General features: G+C 42.5%; 1 protein-coding gene across 21 annotated transcripts in view; it reads left to right on the top strand.

The window, feature by feature from the left end:
• Nucleotides 1-3,643: 3,643 nt before the first annotated feature.
• Nucleotides 3,644-19,284, top strand: part of ATXN2 (ataxin 2) — a 132,062-nt gene continuing 116,421 nt past the window's right edge. For 12 of the 21 annotated variants that reach the window (XM_032602913.1, XM_032602915.1, XM_032602920.1 and 9 more), the window contains exon 1: nucleotides 3,804-4,172. In XM_032602913.1, coding sequence (XP_032458804.1) covers nucleotides 3,946-4,172 — 227 coding nt within the window. In that variant the 5' untranslated portion in view covers nucleotides 3,804-3,945. Of the gene's footprint in view, nucleotides 4,173-5,151; nucleotides 5,291-19,284 lie in introns of those variants that run through there. The other 9 variants (XM_032602908.1, XM_032602910.1, XM_032602909.1 and 6 more) reach the window with 2 other exon arrangements.

The raw sequence follows: 19,284 nt of genomic DNA on the forward strand, positions 1-19,284 counted from the left end.
AGGATCATAGGGGGTCACTTTAACGGCTGCCTTCCACACTATTTTGTCTTTTTTTTGGAGGGGGCTGGATTAGTTCCCCGACCAGGGATCAAACCCAGGCCCCCAGAAGTGGAAGCTCTGAGTCCTAACCACTGGACTGCCAGGGAATTCCCATACACCATTCTGTCTTACGGTGCATTATCCTGGCATTTTCATCTAAAGCTAAAGCCCTCTGACATCACAGTTGTTGTTAACCATGTCTTCAGAGATCCAGAATTCAGATGAAGGGTTTGCAATAAGTGATATTACTTCATTTTGGGTGGTGATCCTCCTTCCACAAAGAAAAAAAGGGGGCTGTATAGAATAGAATCAACAGTAGAGGTTCCCTTGGTTTCTATTTTAAAATAAAAACAGAAATCAAAAAAAAATTTTTTTTTTTTTTGGCCACGTCGCATAGCTTGTGGGATCTCAGTTCCCTGACCAGGGATTGCACCCGGGCATGGCAGTGAAAGCCCAGAATCCTAACCACTAGGCCACCAGGGAACTCCTGAGAAATCAAATTTTAATGATAAACTCTCAAAAATTCCAGGTGTGGATGAATTATGAAATGGCACAGTCACTTTGGAAAAGAGTTTGACAGCATCTTTAAAAAGTTAAATTTAAATTTACCATATCACCCAACATTCCATTACTAGGCATCTGCTCAAGAGAAATAAAAACATATGTCTACATGAAGACATATATTTACAAATGTTCATAGCAGTATTATTCATAATAGCCCAAAACTTGAAACAATCAAAATGTCCACCAACTGGTGAGTAGATATACAAAATGTGGTATAGTCATCCCTCAGTATCCTCAGGGAATTGGTTCCAGGAACCCCATGGATACCAAAATCCGAGTATGCTCAAGTTCTCTGTATAAAATGGTGTAGTATTTGCACATAACCTATATACATTCTCCCGTATACTTTAAATCACCTCTAGATTACTTATAATAACTAATACAACGTAAATGCTATATAAATAGTTGCCAGAGCTTAGCCAATTCAAGTTTTGCTTTTTGGAACTTTTGGGAATTAAAATTTTTGGGGGGGAAACTCCCCGGCGGTCCAGTGGTTAGGACTCAGCACTTCCACTGCCAGGGGCCTGGGTTCGATCCCTGGTGGGAGAACTAAGATCCAACAAGCCGCACAGCATGGCCAAAACAAACAAAAGACAAAAACAAACCAAAAAAACCTGTCAGAAAAAAAATTTGGGGGGGGGGCTTCCCTGGTGGCACAGTGGTTAAGAATCCTCTGCCAATGCAGGGGACACAGGGTCGAGCCCTGGTCCGGGAAGATCCCACATGCCGCGGAACAACTAAGCCCGTGCGCCACAACTACTGAGCCTGCGCACCTAGAGCCCGTGCTCTGCAACAAGAGAAGCCACCGCAATGAGAAACCTGCGCATCGCAACGAAGAGTAGCCCCCTCTCACCGCAACTAGAGAAAGCCCGCGTGCAGCAGCAAAGACCCAACGCAGCCAAAAATAAAATAAAACTTAAAAAAAAATTTCTGTTTCGATCCATGGTTGGTTGAATCTGAGTATATCCATACAATGGAATACTATTCAGTGATAATAAGGAATGAAACCGTGATACATGCTATGACATGGATAAACCTGAAAAACATGTCAAGTGAAAGAAGGCAAAGAACACACTGTAAAATCCCATTTATAGGAAATGTATACAGCAGATAAATCCACTGAGACAGGTAGATTAGTGGCTGCTGGGGCTGAGGATGTTCTGGGAGTAACTGCAAATGGGTAAAAATGATTCTTTTGGGGTGATGGAGATGTTCTGAAATTAGTTGTGATGGTTGCACAACTGTGCAAATTTACGGAGAATCACTGAATTGTACACAAAATGGGTGAATTTCATAGTAAGATATATTTCAATAAAGCTGTTAAAATATAGTTTCAATAATAATAGGTGAAAACTTCAGCTTTCTCAGCATAATTGAAATCAAGTTTAGCTATGTCAGCTTCAGGTCTTCTTATTCCACTTTCTTTTTTCCTTCTATCTGTGGAATTTGGTCCTAGCATTGAATTTTGGGACCTTGGTCCCAGATATGGCTAACTGTCAAATCATTAAACGAGAGAAAGTTGATTGTATTTCTATTATGGTCCTTCTATTTTTTTTTTTTTTTCCTCATCCAGTTTTTTAGTCTCAGTTTCCTTTGGGTTAATTTTTCAAGGAGTTTGCAACTGTTGGCTTAAAAGAATGCTCTTTCTCTCCTCAACCTCCTTTCTACCTCAGATGGAAGATAAAGTTGATATCCCACTTTTCAACTGTTTGCAGAATATGATAATCATTTTTGCCCAACTATCTAGGAGATTTTCAATTTGGCTACTGGAGGCTCATGGCTTAATCATTTTCTAAGTTTCTCTATGTCTTTACCTTTATTTGATAGTTCTGGGAGACTGAGGTACATGTTGGTGTTTCCTCCCTATCATTTCCTGAAGTAATTTCACTTTTTAAAAAACTAGATTCTTCACCAAGGGAAAGAAAAGTTACCTAATCGCTTCCAATTTAATTGCAACACAGTAAAAAAAGAAAAAGAAAGAAAGAAAAGAAACACGGATTACTGTGCTGGCTACCAAGCTAAGTTAAAGTAAAACTTCTAAAGGGGTCAAGGTCTAAAGTTCGCACATTCTTGTGAGATCTGTCTCCACCGAAGGAAACCCCATTACCAATAGTTCTACCAATCATGTACACTTCTTTTTGAGTCTCATGAAGGAGGAAAAAAGTTCAAAGTGAAGGAACATGGGTTCAAATGAAGGTCAGATACCCAAAAGAGTTTTCTGGTCAGTGGTGCCGGGGTTGGAAAAGCGGGGAAAAGGTAATCAGATGTGGGTGGCCCCGGGAGGTTGTTCGATTCCTATACCCTGTTGGTCTTGGCAAGGGAAGACAGGACGGACTGTCTTTGACACCCGGCTGACACAGTGAGAGCCTACTGTGTGCCAGGTGCCGGGGATATAAAGAAAACTATGGGAGGCTTGTGTTCCAGGTGCTTTATATGTAGCAAGACAGTCTCCGCCCTGAAGACACTTGCAGTCCATTTTCGAAGTTGCATCAGGTGGGGCAAACACGGATTCCCCTAGCAGCCTAAGAACGGTGAACGCTGCGCGGGTGAGGGGCGCCCAGAACCACTGCGTTTGGGATCTCTACACTAGGCCGGCCCTGCAGGCGAACATAGACACTCCCTCTCCGAAGGGCAGACCCGCCTCGAAGAGGGCGGATCCGGGCAGGGCCGGCCGGCGCCGGGCCCTCAACCGACCCCAGCGAACGCCGCTCTGCGCGGCGCCCGCTCCTCACGTGTCCCTCCCTGCCCCGGTGCCGCCTCACGTTCTGCTTCCGCCCGACCCTTCCGACTTCCGGTAAAGAGTCCCCATTCCGCACCTCCGCGCCCACCCGGCGTCGCCACGCGGCACCTCTGTGTGCCCGACCCCCGATGCGCTCGGCGGCCGCAGCTCCTCGGGGCCCCGCGGCGGCCATCGAGCCTCGTCGCTTCGCCGTGGCTAGGTGGCCCGGGCGGCGCTCGCTCCCGCGGCCGGCGCGGCGGGGCGGCGGCAGCGGCGGGGCTCCGACACCGTATCCCTCCGCCGCCCCTCCCCCGCCCGGCCCCGGCCCCCCTCCCTCCGGGCAACGCTCGCCTCCCTGCGCCTCAGACTGTTTTGGTAGCAACGGCAACGGCGGTGGCGCGCCCCGGCCCGGCTCCCGGCGGCTCCTCGGTTTCGGCGGGCCTCCCCGCCCCTTCGTCGTCCTCCTTCTCCCCCTCGCCGGCCCGGGTGCCCCCCCCGCCGCGCCGACCCGCGCCTCGCCGCTCGGCGCCCGCGCGTCCCCGCCGCGCTCCGGCGTCTCTTCGGCGCGCCCGGCTCCCGGCTGTCCCCGCCCGGCGTGCGGGCCGGTGTATGGGCCCCTCACCATGTCGCTGAAGCCCCAGCAGCAGCAGCAGCAGCAGCAGCAACCCGCGGCCGCCAATGCCCGCAAGCCTGGCGGCGGCGGCGGCCTTCTCACGTCGCCCGCCGCCGCGCCGTCGCCGTCCTCTTCCTCAGTCTCGTCGTCCTCGGCCGCGGCTTCCTCCTCCTCCTCCTCCTCCTCCTCCTCGGTGGCGGCGGCGAGCGCAGGCGGCGGGCGGCCGGGCCTGGGCAGGTGGGTGTCGCGCCCCTGCCCCCTACGCTTAGGGGCCTCGACCAGCCCGGGCCTTGCGTCCCCTCCCCCGCGGCCCGCACCGCGGTCCCCGCCCCGTGACTGCCTGGGCTGGGGGGGCGGGGTGGGGTGGGCTGGGGGCCTTCAATGGGGGTGGCGCTCCCGTCTAGACCCTGGTGCGGTAGGGTGAGGGGGCGCCGCGGAATCCCTCTGGGAATGTCAGGCGGTGTCCATCCTCCTGCAACATCCCCACCCCCTCTCTCAAACGGTCAAGATGGAAGGACTCGGCAGCCTCCCCCTCTCCGTTTAAGTGTTCGGGAGGCTTCACAGGTCTCGGCGATTGTCAGCCCTCGATTACGTTTTTTAAGGCTCCTCTGCCCCCAGTGAGGGGGATGCTTGGGCAGCGCTCCCACCTCCTTTAAATATTAACGTGGAAGGGTCTTTAGGTTTAGGTTGTGTCCCGAAACTTGCCAACTCCCCCGTTTGGGAATAACGAGGGAGGGGGGGAAAGTTAGGGCAGTGTCTCCCCCCCCCCCGCCTGTTAAAGGGGCAGCCACAGCCTCAGCTGGAGTCATGAGGGTCTGTGCAGTCTCCTTACCCACGCCCTTCTCTGCCCAGGGAGAGATGGAAGGACCGGGTGGAGGTGGGTGGGCAGTGACCCCCGCAGCCCTTCCCATTTAAGTCTTAGGCGGCGGCGGGGGCTCCAGAGCTCCGCGGGAATCGTGGGGATCTGTGCAGTTTCCCGCAGCGTTCCGCCCTCCCCCACGTGCGGAAGGGATGGGGGAGTGCCCGACCCCCTCCCGGCCTCCCTCCTTCCCCCGCAAGGCCTCTCTGGCGCGGGTGGCGGTCGAGCCGCATTGCTGTTCCGAGGCCGCAGAGGAGAAGGCGCCTTTGCATAGTGGTGGGCGAAGGCCGGCCGCAGGCGCTGCAGCTCAGGCCGGACCGGGGACGTAGCGGGCGTTGGCGGCAGGGGGCGGGCACGCTGTGTGTTTTTTCCCAGTCCTTGCCCCGATTTATAAATTTCCAGAGGAGAGGGATGTCAGCAGGAGGCACGGTGGGGTTCCGGAAGGCAGAAATGCGGTGTTTACTTGCGTCGCTTTCCCCACTTCACTTTGACCCAGGTTTGTGGTACAGACTGGGAGCTCACGTCGCCTCAGCCGACCGGGTCTGGCTCTGTAGGCCTGGTGCCGGGTGCGTGGCGGGGGGGGGGGGGGGGGGGGGTTGTCAGTTCGCATTTCACGAACTAAGAAAATGCTTAGTGTTCAGACGGGGCAGCAAATGTCAATAGATTGCGTTCCATTGTGGCCAGTGCCCTTAACTTGGGGATTTCCGCCAGAGATCACCAAGGGCAGGCCAGTCCACGTCCCCTGTGTCCCGAGCCCATCCGTGTTACCGGCACTACCGTGCCTCCCCTTAGGCCTAGACGGGGTTGGCAGGCTCGGTGATGAGAGTCCTCAAGTAGACCTCCTGGCTTTAGCAGGTGGTGGGATAAGGGTATTTTTTGACGCAGAGTTTTCTCTTTTTCTTCATTTTTTTTCAGTTTTCTTTTTGAAAACAGGTTTTTAGTAATCCATTTCCAAAGAATTATCATTTATGGCAGGATAACTTATCCATCAAGATGATTCAGAGCTGATTTTTTTTTAATAAATTTAAAAATTTTATTTTTGCAGCGCGCAGGCGCGGGCTTTCTCTAGTTGCGGTGAGCGGGAGCTACTCTTCCTTGCGGTGTCGGGCTTCCCATTGCGGTGGCTTGTTGCGGGGCACGGGCTTTAGGCGCACGGGCTTCAGTAGTTGTGGCACGCGCGCGGGCTCTAGAGCGCAGGCTCAGTAGTTGTGGCGCACGGGCTTAGTTGCTCCGCGGCATGTGGCATCTTAGTTCCCCGACCAGGGCTCGAATCCGTGTCCCCTGCATTGGCAGGGAGATTCTTAACCACTAGGCCACCAGGAAGGCCCCAGAGCTGGTTTTTTAAGGAGTTCTGCCTTCAGTGTGGGACAGTCAGGAACACTGGATTTTTCTTGACTTCTACCCTACCCACCCACCCCCGCCCCCCACTCCCGCCCCCCACTCCCAGTTTCGCCTTTGAAGCATCTACAGTTGCTACCTATCAAAACTAGTTAAAATGAAGTGCTTATTTTCTCAGCTCTGTCCACATACAATTCTGTAACTTCAGTTCCCGTTTTCCAGTGGCATCCATAGTAAAAAAAAAATTTTGGAAAAAATTTAAGTATAATTTTTATAAAGAAGGATGCACTGTTTTTTCCTTTTTGGGATCAGATAGAAATCTGGCAGATATATTCAACTTGTTTAAATAATTAAAAATGAAAACTAAGGTTTTTAGATTGCATCAGTTTTCCTTAGGCTTAAAAATTAGAGAATTTGTTCAGAGTGGCTTGAGTGATCAAAAATACTTGGAATGTTTTAATACCACAGATCTTTTTTGTTTCTTGAGACTTCACAAACATTTAAGATTAATTTAGATTCTTGCTTGCTTTAAGTTCTTTTCTTTGAGTCATAAATTGTATGTAGCCCTTATTCTTTTTGATGAATATGTGAAGTTTCATTTAATGTATTGGATTCATATAGTGTGAAATTTTGTTCTTGTACACGTTCTTTAGTTAATGTACTTGTGGAATTCCTTTCCATTTTGAATCACTGTTACTGGGTTCTTTGTAAACCAGTTACAGTTTCTAGAGTTTCTTCACGTATGCTTGTGTGTATCAGCAGTTCAAATGTGTTTCTGAGACCAAAGGTGAATTAAAAAAAATGCAGCATTGAGTTTGCCATGTTTATAGACAGCAAAATATTCTTGAAAGTCTAGAAACTCACGTCTGCTTTAAATAATACAGCATTTCCTATTCGAATTTTTTTGTTGTAAACAGTGGATTTTCATGGCTTTCAAAAATTTATTGTCTTTAATTGTCATACGCTTTAGAAGGTGGCTGTTTTCTCTTAGATTAATGTAAACACAGTGTTAAAGTGTGAACGTAATTTTACCTTAATCCAATTCTTAATTTTGCCGCTTTGATTTTTATGTGGTTTTAGTGATTGTGTATGTTATTTTGTGTTCAGCTTTTTTCTTCTTAGCACTGCATTGTAAATTTTCTTTTTAAAGTTTCTGCTTAACCATTCTATTGTGGGGATTTGGGTTTCCACATTTTTGCTATTATAGATGGTGGTGCAGTAAACATCTTTATACTAAGAGCTTTTTGCTTCAGTCTAATTATTTCCTTAGAGAAAGTTCCCAGGAGTGGTTTTACTAGGTCAGAGGTCTTCAAGTTTTTTATGGCTCTTGCTAGCTGTGCCATAATACTCTTCAGGAGACTTGTGTTAGTTTCCAGTGCTGAAAAGGTGGTTCTTTTATGGAACGGTTTTTTGTAGTTTGTCGAACACTTTGGGGGATTTTGAAGGGAAAAGTTGCATTTACTGTCGAGTGCATACATAATTAAGTGCTTTTATTAGTTACCTGTTTATCTTTCACTTCGGTTTCTCTGAGGATTTAATTAATGAATGTGAAGGTGGTTTGAAAATTGTAACTGTTAATATTAATGAGGATACATGGTATATCTATTGTGCTGATACTTCTGCTACGTAGAGGAATGACAATCCTGAGGAACTTATTCTGAAACTTTGTTTTTGGTTAACCTTCCTCGTTCATCTAAAAGTGTTTTTTATTAGCTGCTAGTATAAGATCAAATTATTTTTTAGTACCTTTTTTTGTAATTTCATAGCACTATTGGGAATTATCACTGGTTAAGCCGTATCTCTTTCTTTTCCATGTTCCCTTCCCTGTTAAAATATATATATGTATGATAGATAGATAGATGTAGATACAGGTTTATAATCCTATTACTGTATTCCAGACCCTAAAATAATACAGTATTAGAATTTCTTTGGATACAGGATTAAGTGTGAATGAAAACTTTCTTAATAATTTTCAGCTTAGTACTTTCACTGCTTCTTTCTCTTAAGGCATTGCAACTTAGAAATTATGCTGCAGTTCATTGTAGTTGTTCATCATGCTTCCATTTAAATATTGGTGAGATTTTTGTCTCTTTAAATTAAGTTTCTTATAGAAGAGCCTAAAAAAACTACATTCATTCAATACATGAATGTATTGAAAATCTGTGTACAATGGAGAGGTAGGTGCTTGGGATATATTAATGAATAAAAGGAAAGATAGCTGCCCTCCAGTCGTTTACATTTAGGTGTGAGGAACCAGACAATAAATGAGACATTAAATTAGCAAACTGTATATATTAGTTAAGAGCCATAGGATTAGAGGAGAGCAGATTAAAGATATGATATGGGAGTGTGGGGGAAGGGAGTGGGTTGCAGTTTTAAATGGGTTAGTGGAGGCCTCTTGAAGAGGTAACATTTGAGCAAAGTTTTGAACGTGAGGTAGTTAGCCATTTGCTTTTAACCTAAATTAATTAATCATATGGCCCCAGTTGTAATTTATAAGGTTTGAACTGCATCATCCCTTGCTAATTCATTCTTTTATGTGGATTAATTAACAAATTAATCCACAGGTAACCTGTAGATGGCTGTTAAGAGGTACCTTTTTGTGTTTCTATTGGGCTTTTTAATTTTACCTAATCAGTTTAATTTTCATCCCAAGTACCTAAAGAAAATATACTTAAAAAAATTTTATTGGAATATAGTTGATTTACAATGTTGTGTTAGTTTCAGGTGTACAGCAAAAATGCGCTGTTTAAGATTGGGCAAAAACCTACAACAAATAGCTTATCTTTGACAAAGGTAAAAGTAAGCCTATAGTTGCTTAAAGATTTTGCATTTTGAAAAGTCAACGCATTGCATGGTATCAGTCATGGTGTTTCTTTTTTGGTTAAATGTAAAATTGCATTTTCTGTGTTTCTATACTTTTACACAGGGGATGTTAACTATAGCTATTTAATAGCCATATGTTTCAGCTTTAAGGAGTTTTTTGTCTAAATAGATACAGCGGTGTTAGTACTTATTTTCACCATTGCAAAGTGTTTACCTTGAAAAGGATTTTAAGTTTTTATAAGATTTTTTCCCTAGAATTGTAACTTTCTATTTTGGCTAGATAATAATAGTATTTTGATATCATTTTAAAGAGTTAAGCCTAAACAAAACTCTGTCTTTGTAGCTATTTCAAATGATTGTGACTTCAGTGGAGATACAGTTTACTAACAGGCCTACCTGCTACTGTATTTTTTTAATTGAAAGTACTTGCCTTTTTTTTTTTTTTTTTAGCCTATCTGGGTCATCTGTGAGTGTTAACCATACCAAGATTTAAGAGGTCCATATATTTTAGCAAGAGTGTCATTAAAATAAAAGTAGATTGCTCTTTCCTCTTGAGGTCTTTTTACCTCCTTAGATGTTAGATTTCAAAAATAAGGATGTGTTGGGACTTCCCTAGCAGTCCAGTGGCCAAGACTGTGCTTCCAGCGCAGGGGGCACGAGTTCTATCCCTGGTTGGGGCACTAGAATCCCGCATGCTGCGGGGTGGCCAAAAGGGGAAAAAAGGGCGGGGGGGCTTCCCTCATGGTGCAGTGGTTGAGAATCTGCCTGCTAATGCAGGGGACACGGGTTCGAGCCCTGGTCTGGGAGGCTCCCACATGCCGCGGAGCAACTAGGCCCATGAGCCACAACTGCTGAGCCTGCGCGTCTGGAGCCTGTGCTTTTTATTTATTTATTAAAAAATAAATTAATTAATAAAACAAAGGACTAGTCTTTAAAAAAAAAGCGGGGGGGGAGTGTTTGTCAGAAAATTTACTCATCAGTGAATATGAAGCTGGTATCAAGCTTTTGAAAGATTGTAGCACGTAAATCTAGAATTTGTAATGTAGACACTTTTGATCCCATAACTTTACTAACATTACTCATGATTAGAAACAGGTTGGCCTATATCTTAGGCAGTTTTTTTTTTTTTTTTTTTAGAAGATGTTGGGGGTAGGAGTTTAATTTATTTGTTTTTGCTGTGTTGGGTCTTCGTTTCTGTGCGAGGGCTTTCTCTAGTTGTGGCAAGCAGGGGCCACTCTTCATCGCGGTGCGCGGGCCTCTCATTATCGCGGCCTCTCTTGTTGCGGAGCACAGGCTCCAGACGCGCAGGCTCAGCAGTTGTGGCTCACGGGCATAGTTGCTCCGTGGCATGTGGGATCTTCCCAGACCAGGGCTCAAACCCGTGTCCCCTGCATTAGCAGGCAGATTCTCAACCACTGCGCCACCAGGGAAGCCCCTGACCTATATCTTAATGTGTTTTTTTATATCTTTAAAGTATACTTTTCTACTCAAAACTAATTTCTTTTATATATGTGTGTGTGTGTGTGTGTGAAATTTAACACTTTGGGGCATACAGACATGTACAGAATGTGGTCCACACTGCTTATCTTATAATAGTGATAAGAGCTGTACTTAAACCAGTGTCCAAAACAGATTCTTTCTTCAGATTAATAAATTGAGAAAGTCTTTGTATAAGTATTACCTCATTTGTATTTGAAAGTTCTGTCTTTTATAATTTGAAAAATAGTACGCTTTAAATATTTAATGTAGAAGAGTGCACAGAATTTTTTTAAAAAGCCCAAACTCCTTTAAAATTAAAATCTCCCACAGTCTTTCCTTTGAGGTAACACTGTTAGAAATTTGGTGAACAATTTTTCAGACTCTGAAAATGAGATCATATGGTGCCTACTGTTTTGGATTCAAGAGTATATATTTTCTTTTTAAAGATTTATTTTTTCCCTAAAACTGTAGAATTTTAGAGCATAAGAAAATAACAAAGTCTTAAAATAGAAGGGAAAAAATTTTAAGCTTTGAGAGGTGAGGGGATTTGCTCAAAGCAACGTATTTGTAGAATTTTGTTCCATCCTTCCCATTAAATAAACGCAGAGATAAACAAGATCGTACTGTGTGGGACTTCCCTGGTAGTCCAGTGGCTAAGGCCCCGAGCTCCCAATGCCTGGTGCCCGGGTTCAATCCCTGGTCAGGGAACTAGGTCCCATGTGCGCATGGCAACTAAAACCCAGTGCAGCCAAATAAATAAACAAATAAATAGATCATGCTTTGTATTTTAAAGAAGACATAGCCACAGACAGTCCTTGCCCTTCAGGATAGCTTTTGTAACCTTGAGTTCGGCTGGATAAAACAGAAGGTCTAGTTCCTTTTAAAAAATATATATATAATTTTGTACATATGTGGTGTGAAATCTACTTAAATGTGAAGTCCTTGGTTTTGTTAGTTGTAATTGTTTAGTATTGTGGATCTGGGGGGTTTATGAAAATTTGCCACAACTATTGACCTTAGGTTTTATTTGCTAAAAATTATTTGCAGTTGTATTCATGTGAAAATTTGAAATTCCCTTTAATTTAAAATAATACTTATGTAGATTGCTTGTACTTTAAGCCTTGAAATTTAGTCAAGTGGCCATACAATAACAATTTCATGCCATGATTAGTAGCTAAATGCATTTTGGGAACTGGATAAAATGGCATGCTGTAATGGAGTCTTTGTAATTCTCACCAGTTTGTGGTATGTGGCTTATTTTTATTAAGAGTTTCTGAACTGGGGGCTTCCCTGGTGGCGCAGTGGTTGAGAGTCCGCCTGCCGATGCAGGGGACACGGGTTCGTGCCCCGGTCCGGGAAGATCCCACATGCCGCGGAGCGGCTGGGCCCATGAGCCATGGCTGCTGAGCCTGCGCGTCCGGAGCCTGTGCTCCGCAACGGGAGAGGCCGCAACAGTGAGAGGCCCACGTATCGCAAAAAAAAAAAAAAGTTTCAGAACTTTAGAATGTTGTCCTCTTGAAAGTATTACCTTGAGAGACTTTAACAGGTTGTCAATGTTAAATATTTTTGATTGCCACTTTATGTTCATATTGCTTTTTATAAGTCATATGTTAAAAGATACTCTTAGCAATAATTGTTGTAAATAGAGTATCTTGATTATAGTTTTATTTTTATTTATTTTTAAATTTTATTTATTTATTTTTAAAAGTTTATTTACTTATTTGGCTCTGCTGGGTCTTAGTTGTGGCACGCGGGATCTTCATTGTGGCATATGGGATCTTTAGTTGCGACATGCATGTGGGATCTAGTTCCCTGACCAGGGATGGAACCTGGGCCCCCAGCACTGGGAGTGCGGAGTCTTAGCCACTGGACCACAAGGGAAGTCCCAGTTTTAGTTTTAAAGAAAGAAAAGGCTGGTTTTGAATCAAATCGTGCATTCTTCTTTTGGGACTCATAAACATTTCTTGTGGACCTTGTGTAGTTACCTCTTTTTCAATCCTGAAACACATTTGAAAATCAGGTAGAGAAAAAACTTAAGGTTGAAGCTTGTGCAGATTACAGAAAGGTGAGCGCTTAGGGGCCTTTTTCACTTTATATGTGATTCTGCTTAGCTTGCTTTTTTGATTTACAGATTGCCAGCAAGTAGGTAAAACTTTTAGGGGCAAACACACTGGTAGCGATGAGAAGTAATAATAGTATGATAGAAGGTTAAGAGATGGGAAAATTATAAAAAAACACACAAGAGCTCAAAAGTTTACCATCAAGGGCTATAAGTGTATAGCTCCATGCCTTAGTAGACCCCAGAGGCATTACTATTTTATGGCATAATATGTTTAATTGATGTGCTCATAATGGTGACTCATAAGACAAGGTTAAATTGTTTTTCATATCTTTCAAAGAAGTAATTTCTCAAAGGTTAGGTGATGACCCCGTAGTAGACTGTAAAATCACTTTAGTGGGTCATGACAAGCATTTTTAGAAAAAATGAAAAAAATAGAAGATATTACAGTGCATTGCATTTTAAGGGTAAGAATTGTTTTAAGGAACTTCTGTAATGTATATATACTGTGTTGCAATTTAAACTGTAATTTTTCATTGGTGTAGTCAAAATCACTGATTTAGAGGCACCGAGATGCAGTAAAAGGATTGAGGAAGGGTTTTGGGGTTTTTTCCTACTCTAGGGTTGCCAGATTTAGCAAATAAAAATACAGGATGCCCAGTTAAACTTGAATTTTTTTAATTTTATTTTTTAAGTATAGTTGATTTACAATGTTGTGTTAATTTCGGGTGTATGGCACAGTGATTCAGACGTATATATTCTTTTTCACATTCTTTTCCCTTATAGGTTATTACAGAATATTGAGTATAGTTCCCTGTGCTGTACAGTTGGTCCTTTTTGGTTATCTATTTTATATATAATAGTGTATATAGGTTAAAACTTGCAAACTCATAATTTATTCCCCCCTCTCCCCAACTTGCATTTCTGATAAACGACGACTGATTTTTTGGTATAAATAGGTCCCAAATTGCATGGAACAAAATTATTATTTATCTGAATTTCAAATTTGACTGGGTATCCTTTATCTGGTAACCCCAGTCTGGGCTAGGATTGGGATTCACCCCCTGGTGACTAAAATTTAAGCTCTGTGAGGGCAGGAACTTCATTTTGTTCACTATTGTATCCAAGTCTCCTGGAACAGTGCTTGGCACTTAGTAAGTGGTCAGATGTTTGAGTGAATGAATGGGCAAGTTACTCTCAGGCTCAGTTTCTGTACTTATTAAAAGGGGGAAATAATACCTTCTTTAAAAAGTGAGATACTAAATTTTTATTACATGTCATTCTTGACACATATTAAGCTCTGAGTATTTTATTTGTTTTGGCACGCCACGCGGCTTGCAGGATCTTAGTTCTCTGACCAGGGATCGAGCCTGGGCCCTTGGCAGTGAAAGCACGCAGTCATAACCACTGGACCACCAGGGAATTCCCTCAGTGTTTTAGAATTATACAGATCTGGAGTTGGAGGTGGCTCTGGTGAGTATTTACTTCTCATTCTCTTTACTGATGAGGAAACTAAGGCCACAGAGATTATTTGCCAAAGTTCTCCCATCATCGTTGGCTGCATAGCTGGCTTTGGAATCTTGTTCCCTCTTCTTTGTAATATGTTTCTTAAGACTTATTTTCAAAATTTGATAGTCATTTAGCAATCTAAGAAAAGATCCACCTGTTCAGAAAAAAATTTTCTAAGTATTTCAATTAGCAAAGGGTCTACTCTGCTATTTTTTTTAAATTTTATTTATTTATTATTTATTTTTGGCTGTGTTGGCTCTTCATTGCTGCATGCGGGCTTTCTGTAGTTGCGGTGAGCTGGGGACACTCCTAGTTGCAGTGCGCGGTCTTCTTACTGCAGTGGTTCTCTTGTTGTGGAGCACGGGCTCTAGGCACTCGGGCTTCAGTAGTTATGGCATGAGGGCGCAGTAGTTGCGGCATTCAGGCTCAGTAGTTGTGTCTCATGGGCTCCAGAGCACAGGCTCAGTAGCTGTGGCGCATGGGCCTAGCCGTTCTGCGGCATGTGGGATCTTCCTGGACCAGGGCTCGAAACCATGTACCCTGCATTGGCAGGCAGGTTCCTAACCACAGCGCCACTAGGGAAGTCCCCTACTCTGCTATTTTTTGTTTTCTGTCACATTTAAGTGGAAGAGTGTCTCTTTAGTCCTTTTAACTTAGGAACTTGAATCCAAAATGAAGTTCCTCTGTTTCTACCAGGCATTCCTTTCCTTTGTGACTATCCTTTCTTAATCTTTAACCTAGCTGGCAAATAGGTTTCACTTTATCTGGTAATTATGATTGATTGTTGTGTTGTTTGAAGGTTTCTGAGATTTCATGTTTGGAGGATTCTGAGATTTCGTCTGGCTTTAGAGAAGAGATGTAGATAGAGAAGGGGGTGGGTTGAGTCTTTATTATGGGCACCGGAGGGATTTGCTGACTGTAGCTTAGCAGACTTTCTGATTGGTCTCTTTATGCCTAGACACTTCCTATATACTCTATAGCCATAAAAATCGTCCCCTCCACCCCGCCCCTGGCAAAAAAAAAATCTCCCCCAAACATCTTTCATTGTGTACTGTTTCTATTAAGAAACTTTTAGTGGCTTTCATTACTAGCTGAATCAAATTGAGACTATTCATGAATAGTTTTAGTCAAGTCGCTCCACAGACTGTGCATACTGTATTCTCCAGAATAAATCAAATTATGTCAATCTAGTCATCTTGTCCTCTTAAGCATAGGTTTTTGAAGGCTTAGCACAGATCTTTTCTTACACAGTCCCTCACCATATTTACCCTAGGAAAATGGGATTCTTCCTGTGCCCCTGTGATTTTTGGCAAGTATCATTCCTGTGGCATTCAATGTACAGTGTGTTTTTTCCCCCATAAATTTATTATTTATTTTGGCTGCGTTGGGTTTTTATCGCTGCGTGCGGGCTTTCTCTAGTTGCTGTGAGCGGGGGCTATTCTTCGTTGCAGTGCAGGGCTTCTTATTGCGGTGACTTCTCTTGTTGCAGAGCACGGCCTCTAGGTGCGTGGGCTTCAGTAGTTGTGGCACACGGGCTCAGTAGTTGTGGCTCACGGGCTCTAGAGCGCAGGCTCAGTAGTTGTGGCATACTGGCTTAGATGCTCCGTGGCATGTGGGATCTTCCCGGACCAGGGCTCGAACCCGTGTCCCCTGCATTAGGCAGGAGAATTCTTAACCACTGCGCCACCAGGCAAGTCCCTCCAATGTACAGTGTCTTGCATTTAAGTGCAGCAGCTCCTCCACTTACAAACTTTCTCAGGATGAACTCTGAGATTAGGAGCAGAGCTACACCACAGATCAAAAGTGGGTTCATCCCACCGACAGATGGCCTTTTTTTTGTTTTTTCCTTTTTTGGGGTGGTTTATGGTCATTTTGCAGTCAACCATTCTTGTCATTTTAAAATTCTGTATGTGTTTACTGTGTTTGAGTTTAGTTTATCGTTGTTAAAGCTGTCATTTTCAAAAAGTGCTGCATCAGTGAGTACTGATAGTGCCAGTCAGAAGAAACAACTTAATTATGGTAGAAATGAGAGATTTTTAAAAATTATAAGTAGTAGGAAAATGATGGCTTGGGATGGGACGAATTATTCTGAAGGACAGAGAGCAAAAAGTACCATGCATATTTAGTCAGTAATAATCAACAAAAGATAAGGAGAATTAGCTGATGAAATGGAAAAACTTGGAAGTTTGCAGCTAGTGGTGTTAATTTGGGAGAAGGCTAAAGTAGTTAAAATCCTATTACTGAAATTTTTGTCAAGACCTACAAACAGTGCTGCGGGTTCAGAGTACTTTGAATAAAGAGTCTAAGGAATCTCCAGTGACATTGGAAAAGATTATTAAGAGGTTGTCTTTTGGGAGAAGATGCCAAATAGAATGTTCATATATTGGGTCTATAAGCGTTCAAACTTCCTCCTGTCCATTTTGGACTTAGGATCACATCCTACAGAGGAAACTTTAAAAATTTCATTGTTCAGTGTGCCGTGATTTAGCTTAAATTGCTAGACAGTTACTGTGATAGATTGTATTTTAATTAGACGTATTGAATTATAATTTACAAAAAGTAAAGTTCACCCTTTTTAGTGTATAGTTCTTGAGTTTTGAAAAACGTACAGTCTTATATCACCACCACAATCAGAGTATCATCCCATAAATTTTCCTTGTGCCTCTTTTCAGTCAGTCCCCTTTCTCCAAACCTGGTAATCACCGATCTGTTTCCTAACATTATAGTTTTGTCTTTTCTAGAATGTCATATACATGATATTATACAGTATACAGCCTTTTGTGTTTGGCTTCTCTCATGTAACATAATGCTTTGAGATTCATTCATGTTACTGCATGTTAACAGTATCTTCTTTTTTTCTTGCTGAGTAGTATTCCATTGTGTGCGTGTACAGTGTTTGTTTATCAAGTGATGTACTTTTGTTAGCAGTTTTGGGCTATTATGAATAATGCTGTGAATATTGATGTACAGGTTTTGTGTGGTCATAACAATTTCATTTCTCTTGATTAAATACCTAGAAATGGAATTGCTATGTTGTATGGCAAATGTTTATTTAAATTTAAAAATAATTGCGAAACTTTGCTAAAGTAACTGATTTCTAATTGCTCTAATTTCTTGGCAACACTTAGTATGCTAGTTTTTAATTTCAGCCGTTCTAGTGACTGTGCAGTGGTATTTCATTGTGGTTTGAATCTGCATTTCCTTATGTCTAATGATATTGAACATCTTTTCATGTGCTTGTTTGCCATTTGTTTATCATCTTTGGTGATGAGAAACTATCAGTATTTGGGGTCTAACTTGTTTGAAAGTAAAGGAGCTTCTGTATTTGCATTGCCTGCCTTCTAGATTTAGAACATCTTGAGGATAGGGACGAGTGCTTTGTACCACTTTGTATACTTAGTAAGTGGTAAATTTTTTATTAACTGCATGAGCACTGGTCTCATTATTAAGCAGACGAGTTTACCCTGCCAAGGAAAAGTTGTCATCTCAAATGGAACATGGCATTTATTTTATAGGCATACCATAGTTAAACTTTTTGAGTACCTCCTGTTTGCCAGGCTCTGGGGACACAGTGGTGAACAAGCCAGATGAGGTCTCTCCCTTCCTGGAGCTTATGTACTAGTAGGGGAGACAGGGCAGAAAGTTCACACCTTTGCTTCCCCTTATTACTAACGCTTAGCATGCTTCTATCTTACACAATATGGCAAATCTTTTAGATGAAGGGAGAAAACTTACTGCTTTATCAGAAGATAGGTCCTCTTACGAGAGTAGTCTAGTATGTTGCTAAGGTTCTTATTCCTTTCAGTGCTTTTGGGATAGCTACTCACTAGTCATAGAAATCAGTATGTTTGAGAAGCCTCCTGGTCTAAGCTTGTGAAAGCTGACTAGGGTTATAATTGAAAGGGAGAGGGAAAACTCTATTTGAGTGGACCCACCATGAGCTTGTTCTGCTAGGGCATATACATACATTTTACATATATATATATAATATATATATACATTCTTTCTCATTTGATTATCACACAGTCCTGTTAGGTAATCTGTTGCCCCATCTCGTTTTACCCATGAGGGAGCTAAGGCCCAGAGACGATAAGTGACCTGTTTTAACGTTACTCAGCTAGAAAGTGGCAGAGATGGAATGACTTACTATTGTTGTATTTAGGATCTCTGGAAAGGTGTATGCAAGTGAGAACAGAAGAAAACTGGTGATGGATTTAAGGAATGTTACAATTAGTTTCTTACTTTAATTGACCAGAAACCTGAGTCACTAGCTTCCCTGGGTGAAGGAATGTAAGTCAACAGGCTCCTTAGGATGAAAAGTGGAAAAGAAAATGAGGAACTTGCATTTGTGACAGATAAGGAATTTAGTTATTCATAGTCTGTGAATGTTATATAGGAAGTCTGCGTTAGTTTTAACCCAATCTAAAAGGTTAGAGAATAAATGAGAATTCTTATTTATTACTAACACCTTTTTTCCTGTGTAAAACATGTCAGAAAAAACTAGCATTTCTGAGCCAAGTAGAAGCCATTTTTCTGAAGAAAAAAGTTTAGATATGTATGTATGATGTGAAAACAATTTATGGAGAGCTTTCTGTTTATATAATGATGGTTACCATTTATTTTGTGCCTGTTAGGTTTCAGGAACTGTGCCAAGTGCATTACTTATATATCCTTTAATCCTTACAACAGCCCAGCCTGTCAGGTTGGTAGTGCCATATCTATTTTAAAGATGAGGGAATGGCACTTCAGAGAAATTAAGGAACTTGCCCAGGGTCAAAGGGCTAGGAAGTGATGAAGCTGAGATTCTAACCCTGTAAGACTTCAGAGCTTTTGCTTTTTAGTAACTGTGCTCCACTGCTTCTAGTTAAGCTCTATGGCAAAACAAAAGCAGATAAAAATCAATGAAGAAAACAATTCAGTCATTATTGTGAGCCATAAAATGGCTTCCACTACCCATGCCTTAATCCTGGCAGTTCTATTTATAAATGAATCTGGTTCCAAAAGCTTAAGATTTTTATTTTAAAATTTGTAAACAGTGTTATAAATGGTGGCTAGTTTTCTGCACCTATTTTATCAGATAGTTGTTATGCAAAATTAATTTGAACTAAGGAGTAGCATACTATATTGTAGGTTAAGAAGGCATTTTTGGCTTGATCTAAGAATTCCAACACCACTTAACGATGTTTCTGTAGGAGAATTAGAGTGCTAGAACCCACTTCTCCACTCTCCCTTTCTTAGTCAAGTTGGAGGCTATATAGCCCTGGGGCTAGAAAAACACA

This window comes from Phocoena sinus, chromosome 14 (genome assembly GCF_008692025.1).
Source record: "Phocoena sinus isolate mPhoSin1 chromosome 14, mPhoSin1.pri, whole genome shotgun sequence".
Taxonomy (NCBI): Eukaryota; Metazoa; Chordata; class Mammalia; order Artiodactyla; family Phocoenidae; genus Phocoena; species Phocoena sinus.